This window comes from Rana temporaria, chromosome 9 (assembly GCF_905171775.1).
Source record: "Rana temporaria chromosome 9, aRanTem1.1, whole genome shotgun sequence".
NCBI lineage: Eukaryota > Metazoa > Chordata > Amphibia > Anura > Ranidae > Rana > Rana temporaria.
In genome coordinates, this window is record NC_053497.1 from 6,761,653 (window position 1) to 6,783,585 (window position 21,933).

General features: G+C 44.1%; 1 protein-coding gene across 2 annotated transcripts in view; it reads right to left on the reverse strand.

Annotated features, from left to right (window-relative positions):
* Positions 1-21,933, reverse strand: part of DRP2 (dystrophin related protein 2) — a 112,923-nt gene that overhangs the window by 19,596 nt on the left and 71,394 nt on the right. For both annotated transcript variants that reach the window (XM_040322744.1, XM_040322745.1), the window contains 4 exons: positions 21,671-21,756; positions 17,661-17,818; positions 8,226-8,392; positions 2,559-2,670 (listed from right to left, as the gene is read on the reverse strand). In XM_040322744.1, coding sequence (XP_040178678.1) covers positions 2,559-2,670; positions 8,226-8,392; positions 17,661-17,818; positions 21,671-21,756 — 523 coding nt within the window. The remainder of the gene's footprint in view (positions 1-2,558; positions 2,671-8,225; positions 8,393-17,660; positions 17,819-21,670; positions 21,757-21,933) is intronic.

A 21,933-nucleotide genomic window follows, 5' to 3' on the forward strand; every position in this document is an offset into this window, starting at 1 on the left:
CCTGTATTGTATTGTTGTAACTGTACTGCCATGTTGTAAAGTGCCAACGGTTGGCGCTATATAAATCCTGAATAATAACAATAATTTAGCTTCTATATTTACTGTAATTTTTATTTCATCTCTTATAGCGCTACTGAAGGTTGACCTTTGCAGCTCCCAAAAACGTGTTGGAATTTACATTTATTTATTGACTTTTCTTTTTCTTATTTACCTTTTTATTTTTATAATTTATTTTAATTTTTTTTTTATTATTATATATTTGTAAATGTGTTTAATTTATTTGTTTTCATTTTTTTATTTTATTTTTAAAATTTTATTTTATTTATTATTTATATATATATTTTTATATTTACTGTTTTTATTAGATTTCATTTTTATTTTATTCTATTTTACTTTTTTTTTTACCTAATATTTTTTTATTTAAAATTTTTGCTTTTTATTTTTTGGAAAACTTTAGTATTTTTTATTTTTTCCCCCCAACTCAGAGAACACAAACCGGAGACATAATCAATTTTGCGTTCATACGCTGTCTCCATCATGGTTCACATCATGGTAGGAAGTTGCTTTTTTCTCTTTTTTTATTCTTTTTTTTTTTTACTTTGTTTGTTATATCCATATATAGGTATAGACAAGCTGAGCCTATGTGGCCATAGAATAGAGAAATACAAATAATGCTAGAGTTTACATAGTGATAAAAGAAGACTTTAGTATAAAAAAGACGCTATAACTTATGCGCTAACCAATCAATATATACACTTATTGGAAAATACATTTTAACCAAAAATCTGTAGAAGAATACACATTGGCCTAAATTGATGAAGAAATTAGATTTTTTTAAATGTTATTTTTTTAGAGGATATGATTTATAGCAGAAATAAAAATAAAAAAAATTATATATATATATATATATATATATATAAAACACAATCGGCCAGATTCACGTAGCTGAGCAGCGGCGTAACGTATCGTAGATACATTACACCGCCGCAAGTTTTCATCGCAAGTGCCTGATTCACCAAGCACTTGCGATGAAAACCTACGCCGGCGGCCTCCGGCGCAAGGCGGGCCAATTCAAATGGGCATGTGCCATTTAAATTAGGCGCGCTCCCGCGCTGGACCTACTGCGCATGCTCCGTTTCTTAACTCCCGCAGTGCTTAGCACGCCGTGACGTCATTTTTTTCAAACAGCGACGCGCGTAGCGTACTTCCGTATTCCCAGACGGCTTACGCAAACGACGTTAAATTTTTAATTTCGACACGGGAACGACGGCCATACTTTAGACAGCAATACGATTGCTGACTAAAGTTAAGGCACCCAAAACGACGACTAACTTTGCGACGGGAAACTAGACTAGAGGCGACGTAGCGAACGCGAAAAACCGTCGTGGATCGCCGTAACTCCTAATTTGCATACCTGACGCTGGTTTACGACGCAAACTCCCCCCAGCGGCGGCCGCGGTACTGCATCCTAAGATCCGACAGTGTAAAACAATTACACCTGTCGGATCTTAGGGATATCTATGCGTAACGGATTGTATGAATCAGTCGCATAGATACTCTGAGAGATACAACGGAGTATCTGAGATACTCCGTCGTATCTCCTTTGTGAATCTGGGCCTATGCAACTGCCTTTTTGTTTTCTTCCTTGGTCAAAAAGTGGATCTACAAGCCAACCTACAGCCTCTGTGCTCCAGCGTCCTATTCCTTTCCTTCTGCTCACACGTTACAACTGAGGAAGCTATACTTGGATTAGAGGCGAAACGTGTCCAACATTACAGGACCATACCAGTTGAATGTGTCTGTCTATGAGTTCCCTTTAAAATAAAAAAAATATTGTGTAATATTCCATGACTAGATTTATTCACTTGGTTTACTTATTTATTATTTTACAGTGGAACCTTGGATTACGAGCATAATCCGTTCCAGGAGAATGTTCGTAATCCAAAGCACTCGCATATCAAAGCGAGTTTCCCCATAGAAGTCAATAGAAACGAAAATAATTTGTTATACATTGACTTCTATGGCATGCAATACCGCATGTGTGGCCAGAGGTAGGGGGTGCCGGAGAGCCTTGTAAACACTCGGAAAGGCCCAGGGACAGCTTGGCTGAACTCATGGCTCGGGGAACGGAGTATTTCCGAGTTTTTCCTGAACGGCTCAGATCGGCTCCGGTGCCCCCACCTCAGCCCAAACGTGGTACTGCACACCGCTTTGGCCTGAACCCTGCTGGTTTTGTGAGACAACACACGCAAACCGAGTCTGGATTTTTTTATAAACCGTGCTCGTATTGCGAAATGCGCGTTAACCGCGTTACTTGCAATCCGAGGTTTTACTGTATTTCCATAACTCTTTTCTGGAACATATACAATGGCCTTTGTTTCTTTGGATCTACAAGCCAACCTACAACCCCTGTTCTCCAGGGTTTCTTTCCTTCTGCTCACACGTTACAACGGAGGAAGCCGCTTGGATTAAAGGGCGAAACGCGTTCAACATTACAGGACAATTCCAGTTTGAATGCGATTATCTACATGCTTCTTTTAAAAAATATATATATCTACCGTTGTGTAATATTCCATGATTGGATAATGGAGTTTGCTTCCTTTGCTTGCTTGCCCAGTTAGGAAACAGGACTGGCAAATATCCACTCCGAATTGTTTCAGGCTCCGGTACCTGGAAACAGGAAGTAAATCAGAAAAACATTAATTAATTAATACTTCTCTAAAGTCTGAATGAGAGTCCAGAGTAAAGATACAAGCGAAGGCAATTTATTGTATATATGATGAGCATTTTTGTAACCAAGATTCCTCCAGAGGTTGTTAGGGGTTCCTTTTAGCAGTGGCGGGGCCGTTCTCCTGCTGTCAGGACCTGGATTATCTGCTGGTGGCACTGTGCTTCCCAGAGGGTACATTTGTAGTTACAGTGTCCACCAGCGGGTGTCTCCCAGCAACCAGTAGATCCTAGTAATCAGCTCTACCTGGTGCTGGCTGCTGGGAGGGTATTTAGTCCCTCAGTGTTTTGCTTGCTGACAGATACTGCTGGCCGTTATCTTGTTTCTGCACTTTGCCTTGTATCTACTGTAAAGCCCAGCGATGGCGAACCTTGGCACCAAAGATGTTTTGGAACTACATTTCCCATGATGCTCCACTACACTGCAGAGTGCATGAGCATCATGGGAAATGAAGTTCCAAAATATCTGGGAGGTGCCAAGGTTCACCATCACTGCTATAGCCTACAGAGATTGCTAGAGGTTCCTTGAGTTGTGGCTAATTGGCCTACCATTTTATGGTGCCCGGATAGTTCTGGAGCCACTGCCACTCGTTTTGACTAAATACAGTCATTCTCAACCAGGGTACCAAGATGCCCTAGAGTTCCTCTAGCTAGAGGTTTCTTGTCTTGTGGCTAATTGACCTCCCATTTAACGGTGCCCAGTTAATTCTGGAGCTACTGCCATTTGTTTTGATCTAGCACTGTCAGTCATTCTCAAAAAGGGGAACCAAGGAGAGCTAGGGCTCCTCCGGAGATTTCTAGGGTTTCCTTGATTTGTGGCTGATTTACCTCCCATTTGATGGTGCCCAGATATTTCTGGAGCCACTGGCACTTTTTTTGATTTAACAACAGTAATTCTCAACCAGGGTACCAAGGAGCCCAGGGTTCATCCACAGATTTCTAGGGGTTCCTTGAGTTGTGGCTGATTGGCCTACCATTTTATGGTGCCCAGATAGTTCTGGTGCCACTGCCTCTCGTTTTGACTGAATACAGTCATTCTCAACCAGGGTACCAAGAAGCCCTAGAGTTCCTCTAGCTAGGGGTTCCTTGAGTTGTGGCCGATTGACCTCCCATTTAATGGTGCCCAGTTAATTCTGGAGCTACTGCCACTTGCTTTGATCTATCACAGTCAGCCATTCTCAAATAGGGTACCAAGGAGAACTAGGGCTCTTTCAGAGATTGCTAGGGGTTCCTTGAGTTGTGGCTGATTGACCTCCCATTTTATGGTGCCCAGATAGTTCTGGAGCCACTGCCACTCTTTTTGATCTAATACAGTGATTCTCAACCAGCGTACCAAGGAGCCCTAGGGTTCCTCCAGAGATTGCTAGGGGTTTCTTGAGTTGTGGCTGATTGACCTCCCATTTAATGCTGAACAGATAGTTCTGGAGCCACTGCCACTTGTTTTGATCTATCACAGTCAGTCATTCTCAAACAGGGTACCAAGGAGAACTAGCGCTCCTCTGGGGATTGCTAGAGGTTCCTTGAGTTGTGGCCGATTGGCCTACCATTTGATGGTCCCCAGATAGTTCTGGAGCCACCTTTTTTGCCGAATACAGTCATTCTCATTCAGGGTACCAAGGAGCCCTAGGGTTCCTCTAGCTAGGGATTTCTTGAGTTGTGGCTGATAGACCTCCCATTTGATGGTGCCCAGATAATTCTGGAGCCACTGCCACTTTATGATCTAATACAGTGATTCTCAACCAGGGTACCAAGGAGCCCTAGGGTTCCTCCAGAGATTGCTAGGGGTTCCTTGAGTTGTGGCTGATTGACCATCCATTTAATGCTGAACAGATAGATCAAAACAAGTGGCAGTGGCTCCAGAACTATCTGTTCAGCATTAAATAGATGGTCAATTGGCCACAACTCAAGGAACCTCTAGCAATCTCCAGAGGAGCGCTAGTTCTCCTTGGTACCCTGTTTGAGAATGACTGACTGTGATAGATCAAAACAAGTGGCAGTGGCTCCAGAACTATCACAGTCAGTCATTCTCAAACAGGGTACCAAGGAGCCCTAGGGTTCCTCTAGCTAGGGATTTCTTGAGTTGTGGCTGATAGACCTCCCATTTGATGGTGCCCAGCAAGGGTCAAGTCCTGGGGAAAAAAGTGTGGGAACTCCCACCCAAGATCCACTCCAAAAAAAAAATGGTACGCTCATATGCATAATAAATAAAACCGCTTCCTGTATATGGATTCACCGGGTAGTCTGCGGGTATTCCGTCACTTCCTCGATGCCGAAATGTCTCCTGGGAGCTTTTATCATTGTTCCCAGGAGACATTGCGGCATCGAGGAAGTGACGGAATACCCGCACACTACCTGATGAATCCATATACAGGAAGCGGCAAGTAACATAAAGGATTAGGTTCGCCTGCCCCTGACAGTGACTCGAGCTGGGCATCGCCGCTTAGTGAAGGATTGGCTCGGGCGGCTCGGCTGCTCTAGTCCTGCAAAGGGAACCGAGTTCCTGCTGTGAAAAAAGTGCAAGAACTCCGTTCCCACGCGTTCCCGCAGGACTCGAGCCCTGGTGCCCAGATAATTCTGGAGCCACTGCCACTTTATGATCTAATACAGTGATTCTCAACCAGGGTACCAAGGAGCCCTAGAGTTCGTCCAGAGATTGCTAGGGGTTCCTTGAGTTGTGGCTGATTGACCTCCCATTTAATGGTGCCCAGTTAATTTTGAAGCCAATGCCACAATTTTTTATTTTTATATTATCTAATCTACTTTGTCATAGAATATATGTGTTGTATAAACAGGGTTTCCTTTTAGGAATTACGTAATTATTGTATTTTTCTTCAATAAACATTGAGCCGTTTGCTGTCCTTGGTAGAAATCTCTCTCGATGTGCTGTAAATGTTCTTGCCTTTATCTCCTACATGTAATAGGAAAGAACAGAAATGTTTCTGTTAAAAGAGAACCTTGTTGAAGCCATTTCCATCCCTATGAAAACAACTTGCATTGTGCCATTTCACGCCGGGTGGTCGTACGCCAGCAAACTCCATTGTCCGTTCAGGCCATTATCTTTCCTTGTATTTACACCACCTTGCGCGGCAAAGATCTTCATCTTTTCACAGCATGTAGCCTATTTTTGCACCCAGCATGGGTTACACATATTGTGCCGGCTATAAAACTGAGGAGTAAATTCTGTAATCTTTGCTAGATTTAGATCTCAATGGACAAAAAGAGGACTGGGAGCCAAACACAACCAACTGGCTCATTCATGGTGGGGACAATTTTCCCTAGGCTAGAAGTACACCACAGCGTCACAGTGATTGGTAGTCATGGTAAAATATTGGTCATGACTTACTGTAACACATATTTTTCTATAGATAAAAACTGGAATGTAAGGGATGAACTGTAAACTGGAGAAGTACTTTAGAAGTCAAACAAGATAACTGCTCTGTCGAAATACACCCACCAGCCACTTTATTAGGTAGACCTTGCTAGTACCGGGTTGGACCCCCTTTTGCCTTAGTTTTTCATAGCATAGATTCAAAAAGGTATTGGAAACGTTCCCCAGAGATTTTGCTCCATAATGACATGAAAGCATCCATCTTCCCCTTAGCCCAAGCCTCTCAGAAATGTAATCTAAAATGTATTCTAAAAAGTTATGCTCCTCTGTATTGTCTATTTTGAGAAACAATGGGGCAGATCCACAAAGCGAGTACGCCGGCGTATCTACTGATACGCCGGCGTACTTTCAAATTTCCCACGTCGTATCTTTGTTTTGAATCCTCAAAACCACATACGACTGCATCTGGGTTAGAGTCGACAGGCGTACGGCTTCGTACGCCTTCGGATCTAAGATGCAATTTTTCGGCGTCCGCTGGGTGGCGTTCACGTCGTTTTCCGCGTCGAGTATGCAAATTAGCTATTTCCGACGATCCACGAACGTATGAGCGACCGTCGCATTCTTTTACGTCATCTCTAGTCGGCTTTTTCCGGCGTATTGTTAAAGCTGCTGTTTCGTGGCGTATAGTTAAACCTGCTATGTTAAGTATGGTCGTCGTTCCCGCGTTTAATTAGAATTTTTTTTTTTGTTTGCGTAAGTCGTCCGTGAATCGCGGGATGGATGTAATTTACGTCCAAGTCAAAACAGTGACGTCCTTGCAACGTCATTTCGCGCAATGCACGGCGGAAAATTTAGGGACGGCGCATGCGCAGTTCGGCGCGGGGACGCGCTTCATTTAAATGAAACACGCCCCCCTACTCGCCGATTTGAATTAGGCGCCGTTACGCCGCGAGAGATACACTACGCCGCCGTAACTTACGGCGCAAATTCTTTGTGGATTCAAGACTACAACAAGTGAGTTACAGCGGCGTATCTCACATACGCTGCGCCCATGCAATTCTTTCTGGATCTACCCCAATATATTCATCTATGGGTCACCGTATCAGTACTGGTGCCATCGCTTAAAGGGACACTAAAGGTTCCCATTTAAAAAACTAAAAATAAATTACACACATGTTATACTTACCTCCACTGTGCAGCTTGTTTTGCAGAGTGGCCCCGGTCCTGATCTTCTGGTGTCCCTTGGTGGCTGTCTTGGCTCCTCCCCACAAGAACCAAGCCCCTTCATGGGAGCTCTCTCCCATGGGAGTTAGTTCTTTGCGGGCATGCTCCCGTGATACAGCCGGCGGCTGCGTCATTGGATGCGAATGACAGCAGCGCGAGCCAATGACTGCGCTGCTATCAATCCATCCAATCAACGGCCAGACTGAGTGGAGAAGAGGACGTCGGGGCGAGAGCAGCAGGTGAACAGGCGCAGGTAAGTAAAATGGGGGTACTGGGGGGCCGTCATTGCCAGGTTTCTTTTTACCTTAATGCATAAGGTGAAAAAAAAAAACTAATCTTTACAACCCCTTTAAACAGCAGAGGTCTCCAAACTGCGTCCCTTTGCTTGCCTTTATCCAACCCTTAGGGCAGGGGTGTCAAACTCAATTTCATCGTGGGCCGCATCAGCATTATGATTGCCCTCAAAAGGGCCAGTTGTATCTGTAAGATTAGGTGTCCAGCGCATCCCCTCCCCTTACATTAGATGTTAAGAGCCACCCCACCATCAGAAGTTGAGTCCTCCACTCTCCCTTACATCACAGTGCACCCCCCTTTCCTTATGCTGCTGCTGGGAAGAAGCTGTATGCATTGCTTTAAAAAGAAAGTAAGGGTCTTGAGGAGGACCAGAGGAGAGCGAGAGCCATATGAAATGACCTGGAGGGTCGGATTCGGCCTGCGGGCCTTGTGTGTGACACCTGTGCTGTAGACGTTTGGCCATATAGTATAAACCTTCTCTTATCCCATCTTATATTTGCAATAACCAACTTCCCTTTATGAAATGGGAGTCTGCCATTTTACGTAAACCATTTACCCAAGTTACATTTCTACCTACAATTTTTCTTAACCTTGTAATACATTAACCAAAAATGTGCAATTTAATTTCAATTCGAGCAAAACACATACCTACCTAAACCCCTTTATAGGACACTGTTTGCAGACTGAACACTTGGTCTGGTGTTTAACGGTCTCAGCCAACGTCACCCGATGTAAAACTGGAAGCCAAACCAAAGACTGCGGCTCCAGACATCCCCACTCCAGGAAATGAGATAACTCCAATACCGTGGAACCGGTGGTCTATCAAATGGAAAAAGAGAAACAAAATAGATTCGTTATATGGTGTATAAAAACTTGCGAGCTACCTGCTATCGCTGAGAAAAATAAACTAGATGAGCAGCAGCTGGCACTAATCACGTACTCATTAGCCGTGGGATGTTGTAAAAAATAAATAAAAAGGAAAATGCCGCGCTACCTAACTTAGTCCTAACTAATTAAATGTAAAATAACAAATTACTCATAAGAACCGTCCTTTTTCAATAAAGATAATATTCATAGTGTAATACTTCATCAGGGGGAACTGATGAAGATACCACATTAACCCTGTATCGACACGCGTAGGGGAGGGGACATCATATCTTCATATGGGGGAACTGATAAAGATACGACATTAACCCTGTATCGACACGCGTAGGGGAGGGGACATCATATCTTCATATGGGGAACTGATGAAGATACGACATTAACCCTGTATCGACACGTGTAGGGGGAGGGGACATCATATCTTCATAAGGGGGAACTGATGAAGATACGACATTAACCCTGTACTTATAAGAACCGTGCCTTTTCAATAAACATAATATTCATGGTGTAATACTTCATCAGGGGGAACTGATGAAGATACGACATTAACCCTGTATCGACACGCGTAGGGGAGGGGACATCATATCTTCATATGGGGGAACTGATGAAGATACGACATTAACCCTGTATCGACACGTGTAGGGGGAGTGGACATCATATCTTCATAAGGGGGAACTGATGAAGATATGACATTAACCCTGTACCGACACGTGTAGGGGGTGGGGACATCATATCTTCATATGGGGGAACTGATGAAGATTCGACATTAGCCCTGTATCGACACGCGTAGGGGACAGGACGGTGGAGATGGTAGCTGGTCTGCCCACAGAGGAGAAACATTTGATCGCAAACAAACCCCCAGATTTCTATGGAGTTTTATATGCTTTGCATAGAGCGGTGCACTGACGCACCATAAGCATGTGAGTAGCCTTTCTAGGGGCTTTTTCTTAAAGCAGAGTTCCACCCAAAAGTGGAACTTCCACTATAAGCACTCCTTGCCCCCTGACATACCACATTTGGCGTGTAATTTTTTTTTTTGGGGAGTGTGTACCCTTTTTTTTCCTGGGACTTCCTGTCCCACTTCCTGCTTCCCATCTTTGGCCGCCCAGGCGACTCCTCCTCTCGCCCTAGGCGGCCCCTCCCTGCCAGTAATCTTCTGGGACACAACTCTGGTCCCGTAAGATCGACTGGCCAATAGGAGAGCGCAGCTCGACTCGTGCCCAGCCGTGAAGCCGTAAGCTGTTACGGCCGGGTGCCCGCAGTTACCATTACGGCGCCGAGGAGGGGAAAGAGGAGCGAGCCTCCGGGCGGCCGCACCGCTGGACCGTGGGGCAGTTTCATGACCACATTATGTGATAATTGGATTATGCACTTTGATCTTCACAATGTGATATATGGATTATGAATATTATGTTTATTGAAAAAGCACGGTTCTTATAAGTAATTTATTGTTTTACACTTAATTAGTAAGGACTAAATTAGGTAGCTCGGCATTTTCTTTTTATTTCTATTTTTTTTTTTAAATATGTTCATTATTTCTGCATTGTATACAGTGTATGTAGAATAATAAAAAATATCAAGTCAAGAAATAAGAACATGGCATCAGCCGATCAAGAAATAAAAAAACACAACTGGTAGTATGAGTATGGCCTTCACAACAGATTCAACTTTTGTCAAATGGTCAATCCCTCTTTTAGCATGGAAGCAACACAGGTTTCTTTGTCACCGTGGCAACAGAGCAGATTCCTCCGTCACCGCGACAAGGAGGGCCGGAATGTGCCGAGTGGGAGTAAACAATGTCAGATTTTTTTAATCAGGGGGAGAAATAGTTGGTGTCGTTGGAATAGTGTCCCCTTTTTGTTGTCAGTGGAAGGAATTCTGTCCCATCGTTGGCGTCAGTGGAAGGAATAGTGTCCTATTGTTGGGGTCACTGGCAGGAATTATACCCTATTGTTGGGGTCAGTGGCAGGAATTATACCCCATTGTTGGGGTCACTGGCAGGAATTATACCCTATTGTTGGGGTCAGTGGCAGGAATTATGGCTCAAGGGCCAGATAAAGGTAAGTAAAGAGTTGGCAGTAATGGAAGTCCTAAGACACATTTGGAAATCATAGACGTCCTAGGACACATTAGGACATTAGGAAATCATGGAAGTCCTTAGACATATGGAAGTCTTAGGACAAATTTGGAAGTCATTTGGAATTCATACAAGTCCTAGGACAGATTTGAAAGTCATATCATTCCTAGAAAACATGAAAGTCCATAGACACATTTCAAAGATATAGGACACATTTGAAAGTCGTGAAAGATATAGGACAAATCTGGAAGTCATAGACATTCCTAGGAGACATTTGCAAGTCATGGAACTCATAGGACACTTTTGGAAGTCATGGAAGACCTAGGAGACATCTGGAAGTTATGGAAGTACTAAGACACATTTGGAAATCATAGACGTCCTAGGATATATTTGGAAGTCATGGACATGGAAGTCCTCGGGCACATTAGGAAATCCATGGAAGTCCTTAGCCATATGGATAATGGAAGTCTTAGGACAGATTTGGAAGTCATGGAAGTTCTAGGACACATTTGGAAGTCAAAGAATTCCTAGAAAACATTTGGAAGTCATGCAAGTTATAGGGCACATTTGGAAGTCATGGAAGTACTAGGACACATTTAGCATACATGGAAGTCCTAGGACACATCTGGAAGTCATAGACATTCCTAGGAGACATTTGCAAGTCATAGAACTCATAGGACACCTTTGGAAGTTGAGGAAGTCCTAGGACACATTTGGCAGTCATGGAAGTCCTAGGAGGCATCTGGAAGTTATGGAAGTCCTAAGACACATTTGGAAATCATAGACGTCCTAGGAAATATTTGGACGTCATGGAAGTCCTAGGACACATTTGAAAGTCATAGAAGTCATAGGACACATTAGGAAATCCATGGAAGTCCTTAGACATATGGAAGTTTTAGGTCAGATTTGGAAGTCATGGAAGTTCTAGGACACATTTGAAAGTCATGGAAGTACTAGAAAACATTTGGAAGTCATGGAAGTACTAGGACACATTTGGAAGTCATGGAAGTACTAGGACACATTTGGAAGTCATAGAAGTACTAGGACACATCTGGAAGTCATAGACATTCCTTGGAGACATTTGCAAGTCATAGAACTCATAGGACACATTTGGCAGTCATGGAAGTCCTAGGAGGCATCTGGAAGTTATGGAAGTCCTAGGAGGCATCTGGAAGTTATGGAAGTCCTAGGAGGCATCTGGAAGTTATGGAAGTCCTAGGAAGCATCTGGAAGTTATGGAAGTCCTAGGAAGCATCTGGAAGTTATGGAAGTCCTAAGACATTTGGGAAATCATAGACGTCCTAGGATATATTTGGAAGCCATGGAAGTCCTTAGACTTATGGAAGCCTTAGGACACATTTGGAAGTCATGAAAGATATAGGTCACATTTGGAAGTCATGGAAGTCCTTGGACACATGTGGAAGTCATGGACATTCCTAGGAGACATTTGCAAGTCATATAAATTATAGGACACATTTGGCAGTCATGGAAATCCTAGGAGGCATCTGAATCCATTGTACCTTTTAAATACACATTAGAGAATGCGACACTCCCCACTACCTGAAGAATTATTGAGCACTAAAAGTTTGAAGGGGTTCCAACCCTTTTTCAATCTAATAAAAACTAAATAAAGATATATACTTTATGCATACACTTTAAAGCTTTTGGGGAGGGCTAGTCTGTGCTAATAAGAGGAAGAGAATTAGTCACAATGTAGCGGCTCTATGGAGTCTCCATGACAACACAGATCTAACAGCGTGAAGTCATCTCGGAATGAATCTCTGGCAGTAAAATAAAGCAGAATAATAAGATGGAGGTCACATTTCGCACAAGGTGGCAGCCTTCAAGGTTATACTGTGCAATTGTAAGATGAATACATTTTTCTAATGTTAATTTATAAACAGCTGTGTATCATGAAGACGGGAGAGAATTGTCTCACCAAGTCTAACAACTTGTAAAATTGGCGTGACAGTTGTTACAATGTAATAGACGGTCTCTCACAGCTTGTTACACATTGTTTTTTTCCCCTTTCCCTGTTGCTAAAATGTCTAAAGAAATTGTAGTTTCTGCAGATTATAACTAGGTTTGTAAAGTATAAAAAAAAAAAAAAAAAAAAAAGAATTGGCTGCATTTCTAATTATTTTTTGGTGGCCTTGAAGGTATCTCAACATTCTATTCCCTTAAAGAGACTCTGTCGCCACACCACTCATTGGAGCAAATATCTACCTATAAGATTATATGAACATTTACATATTTTAGGCATGTTATGTGCCTGTAAAAGCCACCCTTGTGTAGACAAAATTCTTGAGACGACTGCTGGGGGCTGCCATCTTGGATTTGACGTCAGCAACCCCAGCAGACTCACAGCAGTCAATTACCTGACACTCCAGCTTTCCTAAACATTTTACTTGAAAGAAGGGGAAAAATGCCCTTTATATTGGTCATCTGTGGGAAGAATGTCCCATTTAGAGTGAAGGTCTGATTGACACCATTCTAGATAGCTAAAAAAGGTCATTGGTGTCATGCATCTGCCATGCCAAGTGGTGTAGCCCCCCTGCAACTATGAAGGAACCAAATGAGAAGGCAATTAGCCAGGGGTCAAGGAAAGCCTAGCAACCTCTTGAAGAACCCTGTTTGTGAATGACTGCTCCCCTTCACTCCTCCCACAGCAGCTAGTTAAAAGATTTTGGAACCAAAAAATACAATAAAAGTTATGGAAGTCCTAAGACACATTTGGAAGTCATAGAATTCCTAGGTCCTTAGACATTTAAAAGTCATGGAAGTCCTTAGACATATTTGGAAGTCATGAAAGTCTTAGGACACATTTGGAAGTCATGAAAGTCTTAGGACACATTTGGAAGTCATGAAAGTCTTAGGACACATTTGGAAGTCATGAAAGTTCTAGGACACATTTGGAAGTCATGAAAGTCTTAGGACACATTTGGAAGTCATGAAAGTCTTAGGACACATTTGGAAGTCATGAAAGTTCTAGGACACATTTGGAAGTCATGAAAGTCTTAGGACACATTTGGAAGTCATGAAAGTTCTAGGACACATCTGGAAGTCATAGACATTCCTAGGAGACATTTGCAAGTCATAGAACCCATAGGACACTTTTGGAAGTTGTGGAAGTCCTAGGACACATTTGGAAGTCATGAAAGTTCTAGGACACATTTGGAAGTCATGAAAGTCTTAGGACACATTTGGAAGTCATGAAAGTTCTAGGACACATCTGCAAGTCATAGACATCCCTAGGAGACATTTGCAAGTCATGGAACTCATAGGATACTTTTGAAAGTTGTGGAAGTCCTAGGACACATGTGGCAGTCATGGAAGTCCTTAGACATATTTGGAAGTCATGAAAGTCTTAGGACACATTTGGAAGTCATGAAATTTCTAGGACACATCTGGAAGTCATGACAGTTCTAGGACACATCTGGAAGTCATAGGCATTCCTAGGAGACATTTGCAAGTCATAGAACCCATAGGACACTTTTGGAAGTTGTGGAAGTCCTAGGACACATTTGGCAGTCATGGAAGTCCTAGGAGACATCTGACTCCACTGTACCTTTTAAACACACATTAGAGCATGCGACACTCCTCACTACCCAAAGAATTATTGAGCACAGGGGGAAAATTGGTCATCTGTGGGAAGAATGTCCCATTTATACCGAAGGTCAGATTGACACCATTCTAGATAGCTAAAAAAAGGTTATTGGTGTCATGCATCTGCCATGTCAAGTGGTGTTGGCCCCCTGCAACTATGAAGGAACGAAATAAGAAGGCAATTAGCCAGGGGTAAAGGAACTCCTAGCAACCTCTGGATGAACCCTGGTTGTGAATGACTGCTCCCATTCAGTCCTCCCACAGCAGCTAGTTAAAAGTTTTTGGAACCAAAAAATACAATACAATTGGACTTCGGCTTAGGCTTGGACTATTCCACATGTATCTCATTTATAATGATACACATGGAATAGGTTGACCCCAAGTCCAATTTTACTATATTTTTTTGCTATCAAGGTTTTTATGGAGGACTCCCACTCCATAGTGATTTATTATTACGAATATTATTAAGGATAATTAGAACTGGTAGGATATTTTCTTTCCAGATTTTTGGTCAATAGTTGAAAGATTTATCTAGAAAGGTGAGGGGAAAAGGAGCTGGGCCAGGACAAAGAGAAATAAGATACTGTGCTAAGGAACTGGCTCTTGCAACTTTTTTTTTTCTGTGCTTTTACCTGCATTTAAGTTGGTGACCTGGTCTTTTTTTTGAAAGCCGTTTATTATTGCATATTTCCTCAAATGCAGCTAAGGTAAATTCTCTGCGACTCAAAGGTTGCAAAATACAGATGGGACCACACAAATCACTAATACATACCGGAGATTACAGAGGGTCTGTAACCTTAGACCTATGTAAGACTGCAAAAGAATGGCACATAATGTAGATGACTATTCGTAAGTGAAGGATGCTTTATACCAGGGGTCTCAAATTGGTGGCCCTTCAACTGTTGCAGAACTAAAAGTCCCATCATGCCTCGGCCTATGGGAGTCATGCTTGTAACCGTCAGCCTTTCAATGCCTCATGGGAATTGTAGTTCTGCAACAGCTGGAGGGCCACCAGTTTGAGACCCCTGCTTTATACACATCATGTAAATCAGGTTTGTGTATTTAAAAAAGTAAAACGTGTAGAATTAGATAGACAGTTCTATGCATTAAAGTCATACCTTTTTGGACACCTGGCCATCACCCCTATACAAGCCTACTGGCCATCACCCCTATATAAGCCTACTGGCCATCACCCCTATACGAGCCTACTGGCCATCACCCCTATATAAGCCTACTGGCCATCACCCCTATACGAGCCTACTGACCATCACCCCTATACGAGCCTACTGGCCATCACCCCTATATAAGCCTACTGGCCATCACCCCTATATGAGCCTACTGGCCATCACCCCTATATGAGCCTACTGGCCATCACCCCTATATGAGCCTACTGGCCATCACCCCTATATGAGCCTACTGGCCATCAACCCTATATGAGCCTACTGGCCATCAACCCTATATGAGCCTACTGGCCATCTTATTCAAAAAAACATTACTAATATTATCGAATTGCTTCTTCCTTTGCAGCTCTACTCTTCTGTGAAGGCTTTCAACAAGATTTTGGAGGGGGCTCTGTAGGAATTTATGACCATTAGGCCAAAATAGATTTTGTGAGGCTAAGTACTGATGTTGAATGAGAAGACCTGTCTCACAGTTGGCATTCCAATTCATCCCAACGGTGTTTAGCAGGGTTGAGGTCAGGGCTCTGTGCAGGGCCTTCAAGGTCCTATGCATCAAACTGGCCAGACAATGTTTTTATGAAACTGGCTTTGTATAAAGCGGCACAGTCATGTTGGCACAGAAAAAGATCTTCACCAAACTTATCACATGGTTGGAAAGTCTTTGTATGTTGTAGAATAACAGTTACCTTTACTGAAAAACCTGCATTTAATCTATTAAAAAGGGTTTTCCTCATACTTCAAGCTACTTTTTTTTTTTTTTTTTTTTACAGTACAAAGACATTATAAACAACTGTGCACTTTCAACTATGTGGTAACAGTTTGGGTTTTGTTCCACTATGACTGTGCCTCTGTGTACAAAGCCATCTCCATTAAGACAAGGTTTGTGGAGGATCTTAAGTGGCCTACACAGAGCCCTGACCTCAACCCCACTGAACACCATTGGGATGAATGGGAATGTCAATTTTGAGTCTAGGTCTTCTAATCCAACATTAGTACCTGACCTCAACCCTACTGAACACCTTTGGGATGAATTAAAATGCCAATTTTGAGTCTAGGTCTTCTAATCAAACATTAGTACTTGACCTTAACCCTACTAAACACCTTTGGGATATATGGGAAGGCCAATTTTGAGTCTAGTAGGTAGATTCAGAAAGAGTTAGGCCGGCTTATCTACAGATAAGCCGACCTAACTCCGAATCTGCACCGACCTATGTTTAAGTGTATTCTCTAACAGAGATACACTTAAACATATCTAAGATACGACGGCTTGCGCCATCCTATCTTAGATTGCAATGTTGCTGATGGCTGCTAGATGGCGCTTCCATTGCGGCCGGCGTAGATTATGTAAATTAGGGGATACGCCGATTCACGAACGAACGCCAGGCCGACGCAGTACTTTTACGCCGTTTACGTAAGAGATAGGCCACCTAAAGTTAGAGCTATGCTCTAGTGGAATAGTAATGTTAATTATGGCCGCCGTTCCCGCCGCGAAATTCAAAATTTTTACGTCGTTTGCGTAAGTCGTCCGTGAATCGGGATTTACGTAGTTTACGTCCACGTCAAAATCAATAGGCCCGTACGGCGTACTTAGCCGCAATGCGCACTGGGAAATGTAGTCGCCCGGCGCATGCGCAGTGACAAAAAACGTCAAAAACGTGAAGTCAAGCCTCATTATCAAGATACACGCCCCCCTCCAACCAATTTGAATTAGGAGCCCTTACGCCCGCTCGTTTGAGGCTACGGCGCCGTAGATTAGCAGGTAAGTAGATTGAAAATCACTACTAGCCTAGCTAATTTACGGCGGTGTAGCCTAAACAGGCTAGGCTACGCCGCCCTAAAGATAATCCTATGTACCTAAATCTACCTATAGGTCTTCTAATCCAACATTAGTACTTGACCTCAACCCTACTGAACACCTTTGGGATGAATGAAAATGCCAATTTTGAGTCTAGGTCTTCTAATTCAACATAAGTACTTGACCTCAATCCTACTGAACACCTTTGGGATGAATGGGAATGCCAATTTTGAGTCTAGGTCTTCTAATCCAACTTAAGTACCTGACCTCAGCCCTACTAAACACCTTTAGGATGAAGTAGAAGGCTGAATGTGACCCAGGTCTTCTCATCCAACATTAGTACCTGACCTTAGAAATACTCTTGACTGAATGGGTAGAAATCCCCCCCAAAATCTCGTGGAAAGTCTTTCTAAAAAAATGGAAGCTGTTATTGGTGAGGGGGGGTCAACTCCATATTAATGCTCCTGGTTTTGGAAATGGGATGTAACAAATGGTGTGGCCATATAGAATATATGGAGATAGAAATTATTCAGTGTGCTTACTTACAAATCGGAAACAGCTCCTAACGCTGGGCTCAACATTACTTCCCCCAAATGCTGCAACTTCTCCAAGTTGTCTCGGTATCTGGATGGCTTCATGCAGAAGAAGGCCTAGCTGCTTCTGGTCACATGTTCCATCGGTTTTTGCTACCTGTGAAAATAAATCTGAAAGAAAAATGGCTTGTTTTAATGTCGTCTACAAGGAGATGTCAACAGATATTAAATGGCTCTAAAACTCAAAGGTCACATGTATGTAGGTCCGTTATATATAATATGGGTAAAAACACAGACATAAGCACTGCTGGACAAAACTATGTGGACCTCACCAAATGATTGAGTTAAGCTGTTTCCAGTGAAGGGTATTGATACTACAGCATATAAAAGACATTTTAGACAATTTGAGCCAAAAGTCATGTGAGTGGCGGCTGGTGTTCAAAGTTTTTGGGGGGGGGCGCAAACGGAGAAAAAAAATTGCAGCCTCACTGATCCCATCAAATGCAGCCACTGTGCCATCAATTGTCACCACTGTGCCATGCCATCAAACGCAGCCACTGTGCCATTAATTGTCACCACTGTGCCATGCCATCAAACGCAGCCACTGTGCCATCAATTGTCACCACTGTGCCATGCCATCAATTCGCACCACTGTGCCATGCAATTAAACACAGCCACTGTGCCATGCCATCAAACGCAGCCACTGTGCCATCAATTGTCACCACTGTGCCATGCCATCAAACGCAGCTACTGTGCCATGCCATCAAACACAGCCACTGTGCCATCAATTGTCACCACTGTGCCCTTTAATTGTCACCGCCGTGCCCTTTAATTGTCGTCGCTGTGCCCTTTAATTGTCGTCGCTGTGCCCTTTAATTGTCCCCATTGTGCCCATTGTCCCCACTGTGCCTATTGTCGCCACTGTGCCCATTGATGTCGCCGCTGTGCCCTGTAAAGTGCCCCTTTCCCCCCCCGCCCGGCACTTACCTTTACTGGAGTCAGCCATCCACGTCCCTCGATGTCTTCTACCACCCTCGATGACTGACAGGCGTCTCAGCCAATCTGGTTACCGGTAGCCAGAATCGGCCAACCTGATTGGCTGAGACGCCTGTCAGTCTTATCCAGGGAGCGCATCCCTAGTGCGTTCCTTGTATAAGCTCCTGGGACCCGAGGGCTGTACTCGGAAAAGCCTATCAGAGCCGTTGGCTCTGATAGGCACTTCCGTACAGCCAACCAGCTGCCGTTATTCAGATGGCCAGACATGAGTGCCGACCATCTGAATAGAACAGCGGCAGCGGCAAGACTAACAAAGATTCGTGCAATGCATGAATCTATGTTATTAGACTCAGTAGCGGTGAGAGCCAGAGGGGGCGGCGCTCCAGCGCCCTCTATGGACAAACAGCCACTGGTGAAGGACCTTTTTCTGTTCCAGCCCCTGTGTATAAAGCCAATTCCATAAAGATATGGTTTGATGAGTTTGGTGCGGAGGAACTTCCCCCTCCAGGCTAGGATCACATTATCAATTCAGATGACACTGGAAGACCATTGTCCTAAGACCACGGATAATGCCTCCAGCCTCCTATTACCCTCAATAAAGGCAAGCATGTCAGCAACCACGTATAGTAATATCTTTCCATTGTTGGGAAAATAATCATATTCTTTGTAGCCTGCGTATCTGGTTCCTAAAAGTTAGCACAGACCCAGGGCTGGTGCTACCACTAGGCCAACTAGGCAGCCACCTAGGGCGCCCGGCCACTGGTGTTCCTACCCTCTTCTCTCTGAAGTGAGCAACTATGTCTCGGCATCAGCGGGCAGCCACCGCTTCGTTCACACATAGTGTCAGAGGCGGCGGAGGACTGTGTCCCAACTCCCGAATGAATGGAAGCAAGCAAGCATTCATTGATGGGCACTGGTAGGCTGCATTGATGGGCGCTGGGGTGGCTGCATTTGATGGGCGCTGGTGAGGCTGCATTTGATGGGCGCTGGGGTGGCTGCATTTGATGGGCGCTGGTGAGGCTGCATTTGATAGGAGCTTTATTAAAAAGGTGGGGTATACATGGGCAGGGCAAATGGGGTGGAGTCAGGGGTGGAGCCAAGGTGGGCTGCAAAATGAGGTTTCGCCTAGGGTGTCAAAAATCTTTGCACCAGCCCTGCATAAACACATCATCTCTGTTACGAGATGGACAGAGATTGTGATTCAACGTCTAGCCCAACAAGCTGCCAATCTTCCTCTACATCAGTGGTCTCCAAACTCCCGGATGTAGCTCCTTGCTCATCTTTATCCAATCCTTGGGGCACTATTCCATTCACTGATGCCAACAATGGGGGGAAATTCCTAAAACTGATACAAAAGATGGGGCACTATTTCCCATTTCTCCTATTTCTCCCAAAAACAAGGCATTGTATACTCCCACTGACACCAGGTCCTTTTCTACTCCCACTGGACACAGCTGGGCCTCCCTGAAGTCTGAAGAGACAGTAAACTGGACCTTTGTTTAGAAAGTTTGGAGACCCCTGATCTACATATACAGTAAATCCTTTAATCTTTCCAATGCAGGACATCAATCTACACGCACTATTCTAGGACCTCACACCAAAGTGTGTAGCTTCTCTACAAAAAATCATGAGGCACCATCGAGCCTGACAGGGCCTCAGATACCCCCAAAAATTGTAACCCCTCTACATCTTATATACATCCAGCACTCCCAACCCCACCCAACCAACCCCCCACCACACACATACCAGGTTTCCCCCATCCATTGTTATCCTGTTGCCACCTCCACACCTCTGGATTCTCAACCCCAAATAAATAACGCCCCAACACTTTGACCCCTCTACACCCCAGATATACCCCCAAGCTCTGTGACCCCTCTACACCCAGATATACCCCCAAGCTCTGTGACCCCTCTACACCCCAGATATACCCCAAAGCTCTGTGACCCCTCTACACCCCAGATATACCCCCAAGCTCTGTGACCCCTCTACACCCCAGATATCCCCCCAGCACTGTAACCCCTCTGCACCCCAGATATACCCCCAAGCTCTGTGACCCCTCTACATCCCAGATATCACCCCAGCACTGTGACCCTTCTACACCACAGATATCCCCCCTGCACTCTGACCCCTCTACACCCCAGATATACCCCCAAGCTCTGTGACCCCTCTATATCCCAGATATCACCCCAGCACTCTGACCCCTCTACACCCCAGATATCCCCCCAGCACTCTGACCCCTCTACACCCCAGTTATTCCCCCAGCACTCTGACCCCTCTACACCCCAGATATCCCCCCAGCACTCTGACCCCTTTACACCACAGATATCCCCCAGCACTCTGACCCCTCTACACCACAGATATCCCCCCAGCACTCTGACCCCTCTACATCCCAGATATACCCCCAGCACTGTGACCCCCTCTACACCCCAGATATCCCCCCAGCACTCTGACCCCTCTACACCCCAGATATCCCCCCAGCACTCTGACCCCTCTACACCCCAGATATCCCCCCAGCACTCTGACCCCTCTACACCCCAGATATACCCCCCAGCACTCTGACCCCTCTACACCCCAGATATCCCCCCAGCACTCTGACCCCTCTACACCCCAGATATACCCCCAGCACTCTCACCCCTCTACATCCCAGATATCCCCCCAGCAATCTGATCCCTCTACACCCCAGATATCCCCCCAGCACTCTGACCCCTCTACACCCCAGATATCCTCCCAGCACTCTGACCAACACTTCAAGTGGGTTTTGAATTACCAAAAGCCTGAATGAAAATGGCAATGGGAATGCTTCGGCAAGTAAAACAGCTTCTATATATTGTATATATACAAAGTAAAACAATTCATATTTGGAGTTCAGCTTTAAATGTACAGTACGTGGTAAGAATATTTTAGAATATGGACCCTTGAGAGTTTTTTGACCAGCTGCCTCACGCTTGTCTTCGTATTTTCCCCTTGTTATATTTCATTTCTCAATTTCTATGTATTGACTGTTTATTCATACAGTAGATTACTTACATTCTAGTTTTCCCTTGACATCGCTGTTACACAAACACGCTATTCCAGCTTTGAACGAGAGAACCCGGATCCGTCCATTGCGGGCACTAGAGAGACAGAAAGGAACGGGAAGCAATTAACTGGTAATATTTTCCATGAGTTAGTATCATAAAAGATAACATAGGGCTCAAAATAATTGTCAGGATTAATCGATAGTTGGTTATTAGATTGATGCCTTTCATTATTTTTTAAAGTCTATCTCCTTGAGCAAAACCAAAATTTCA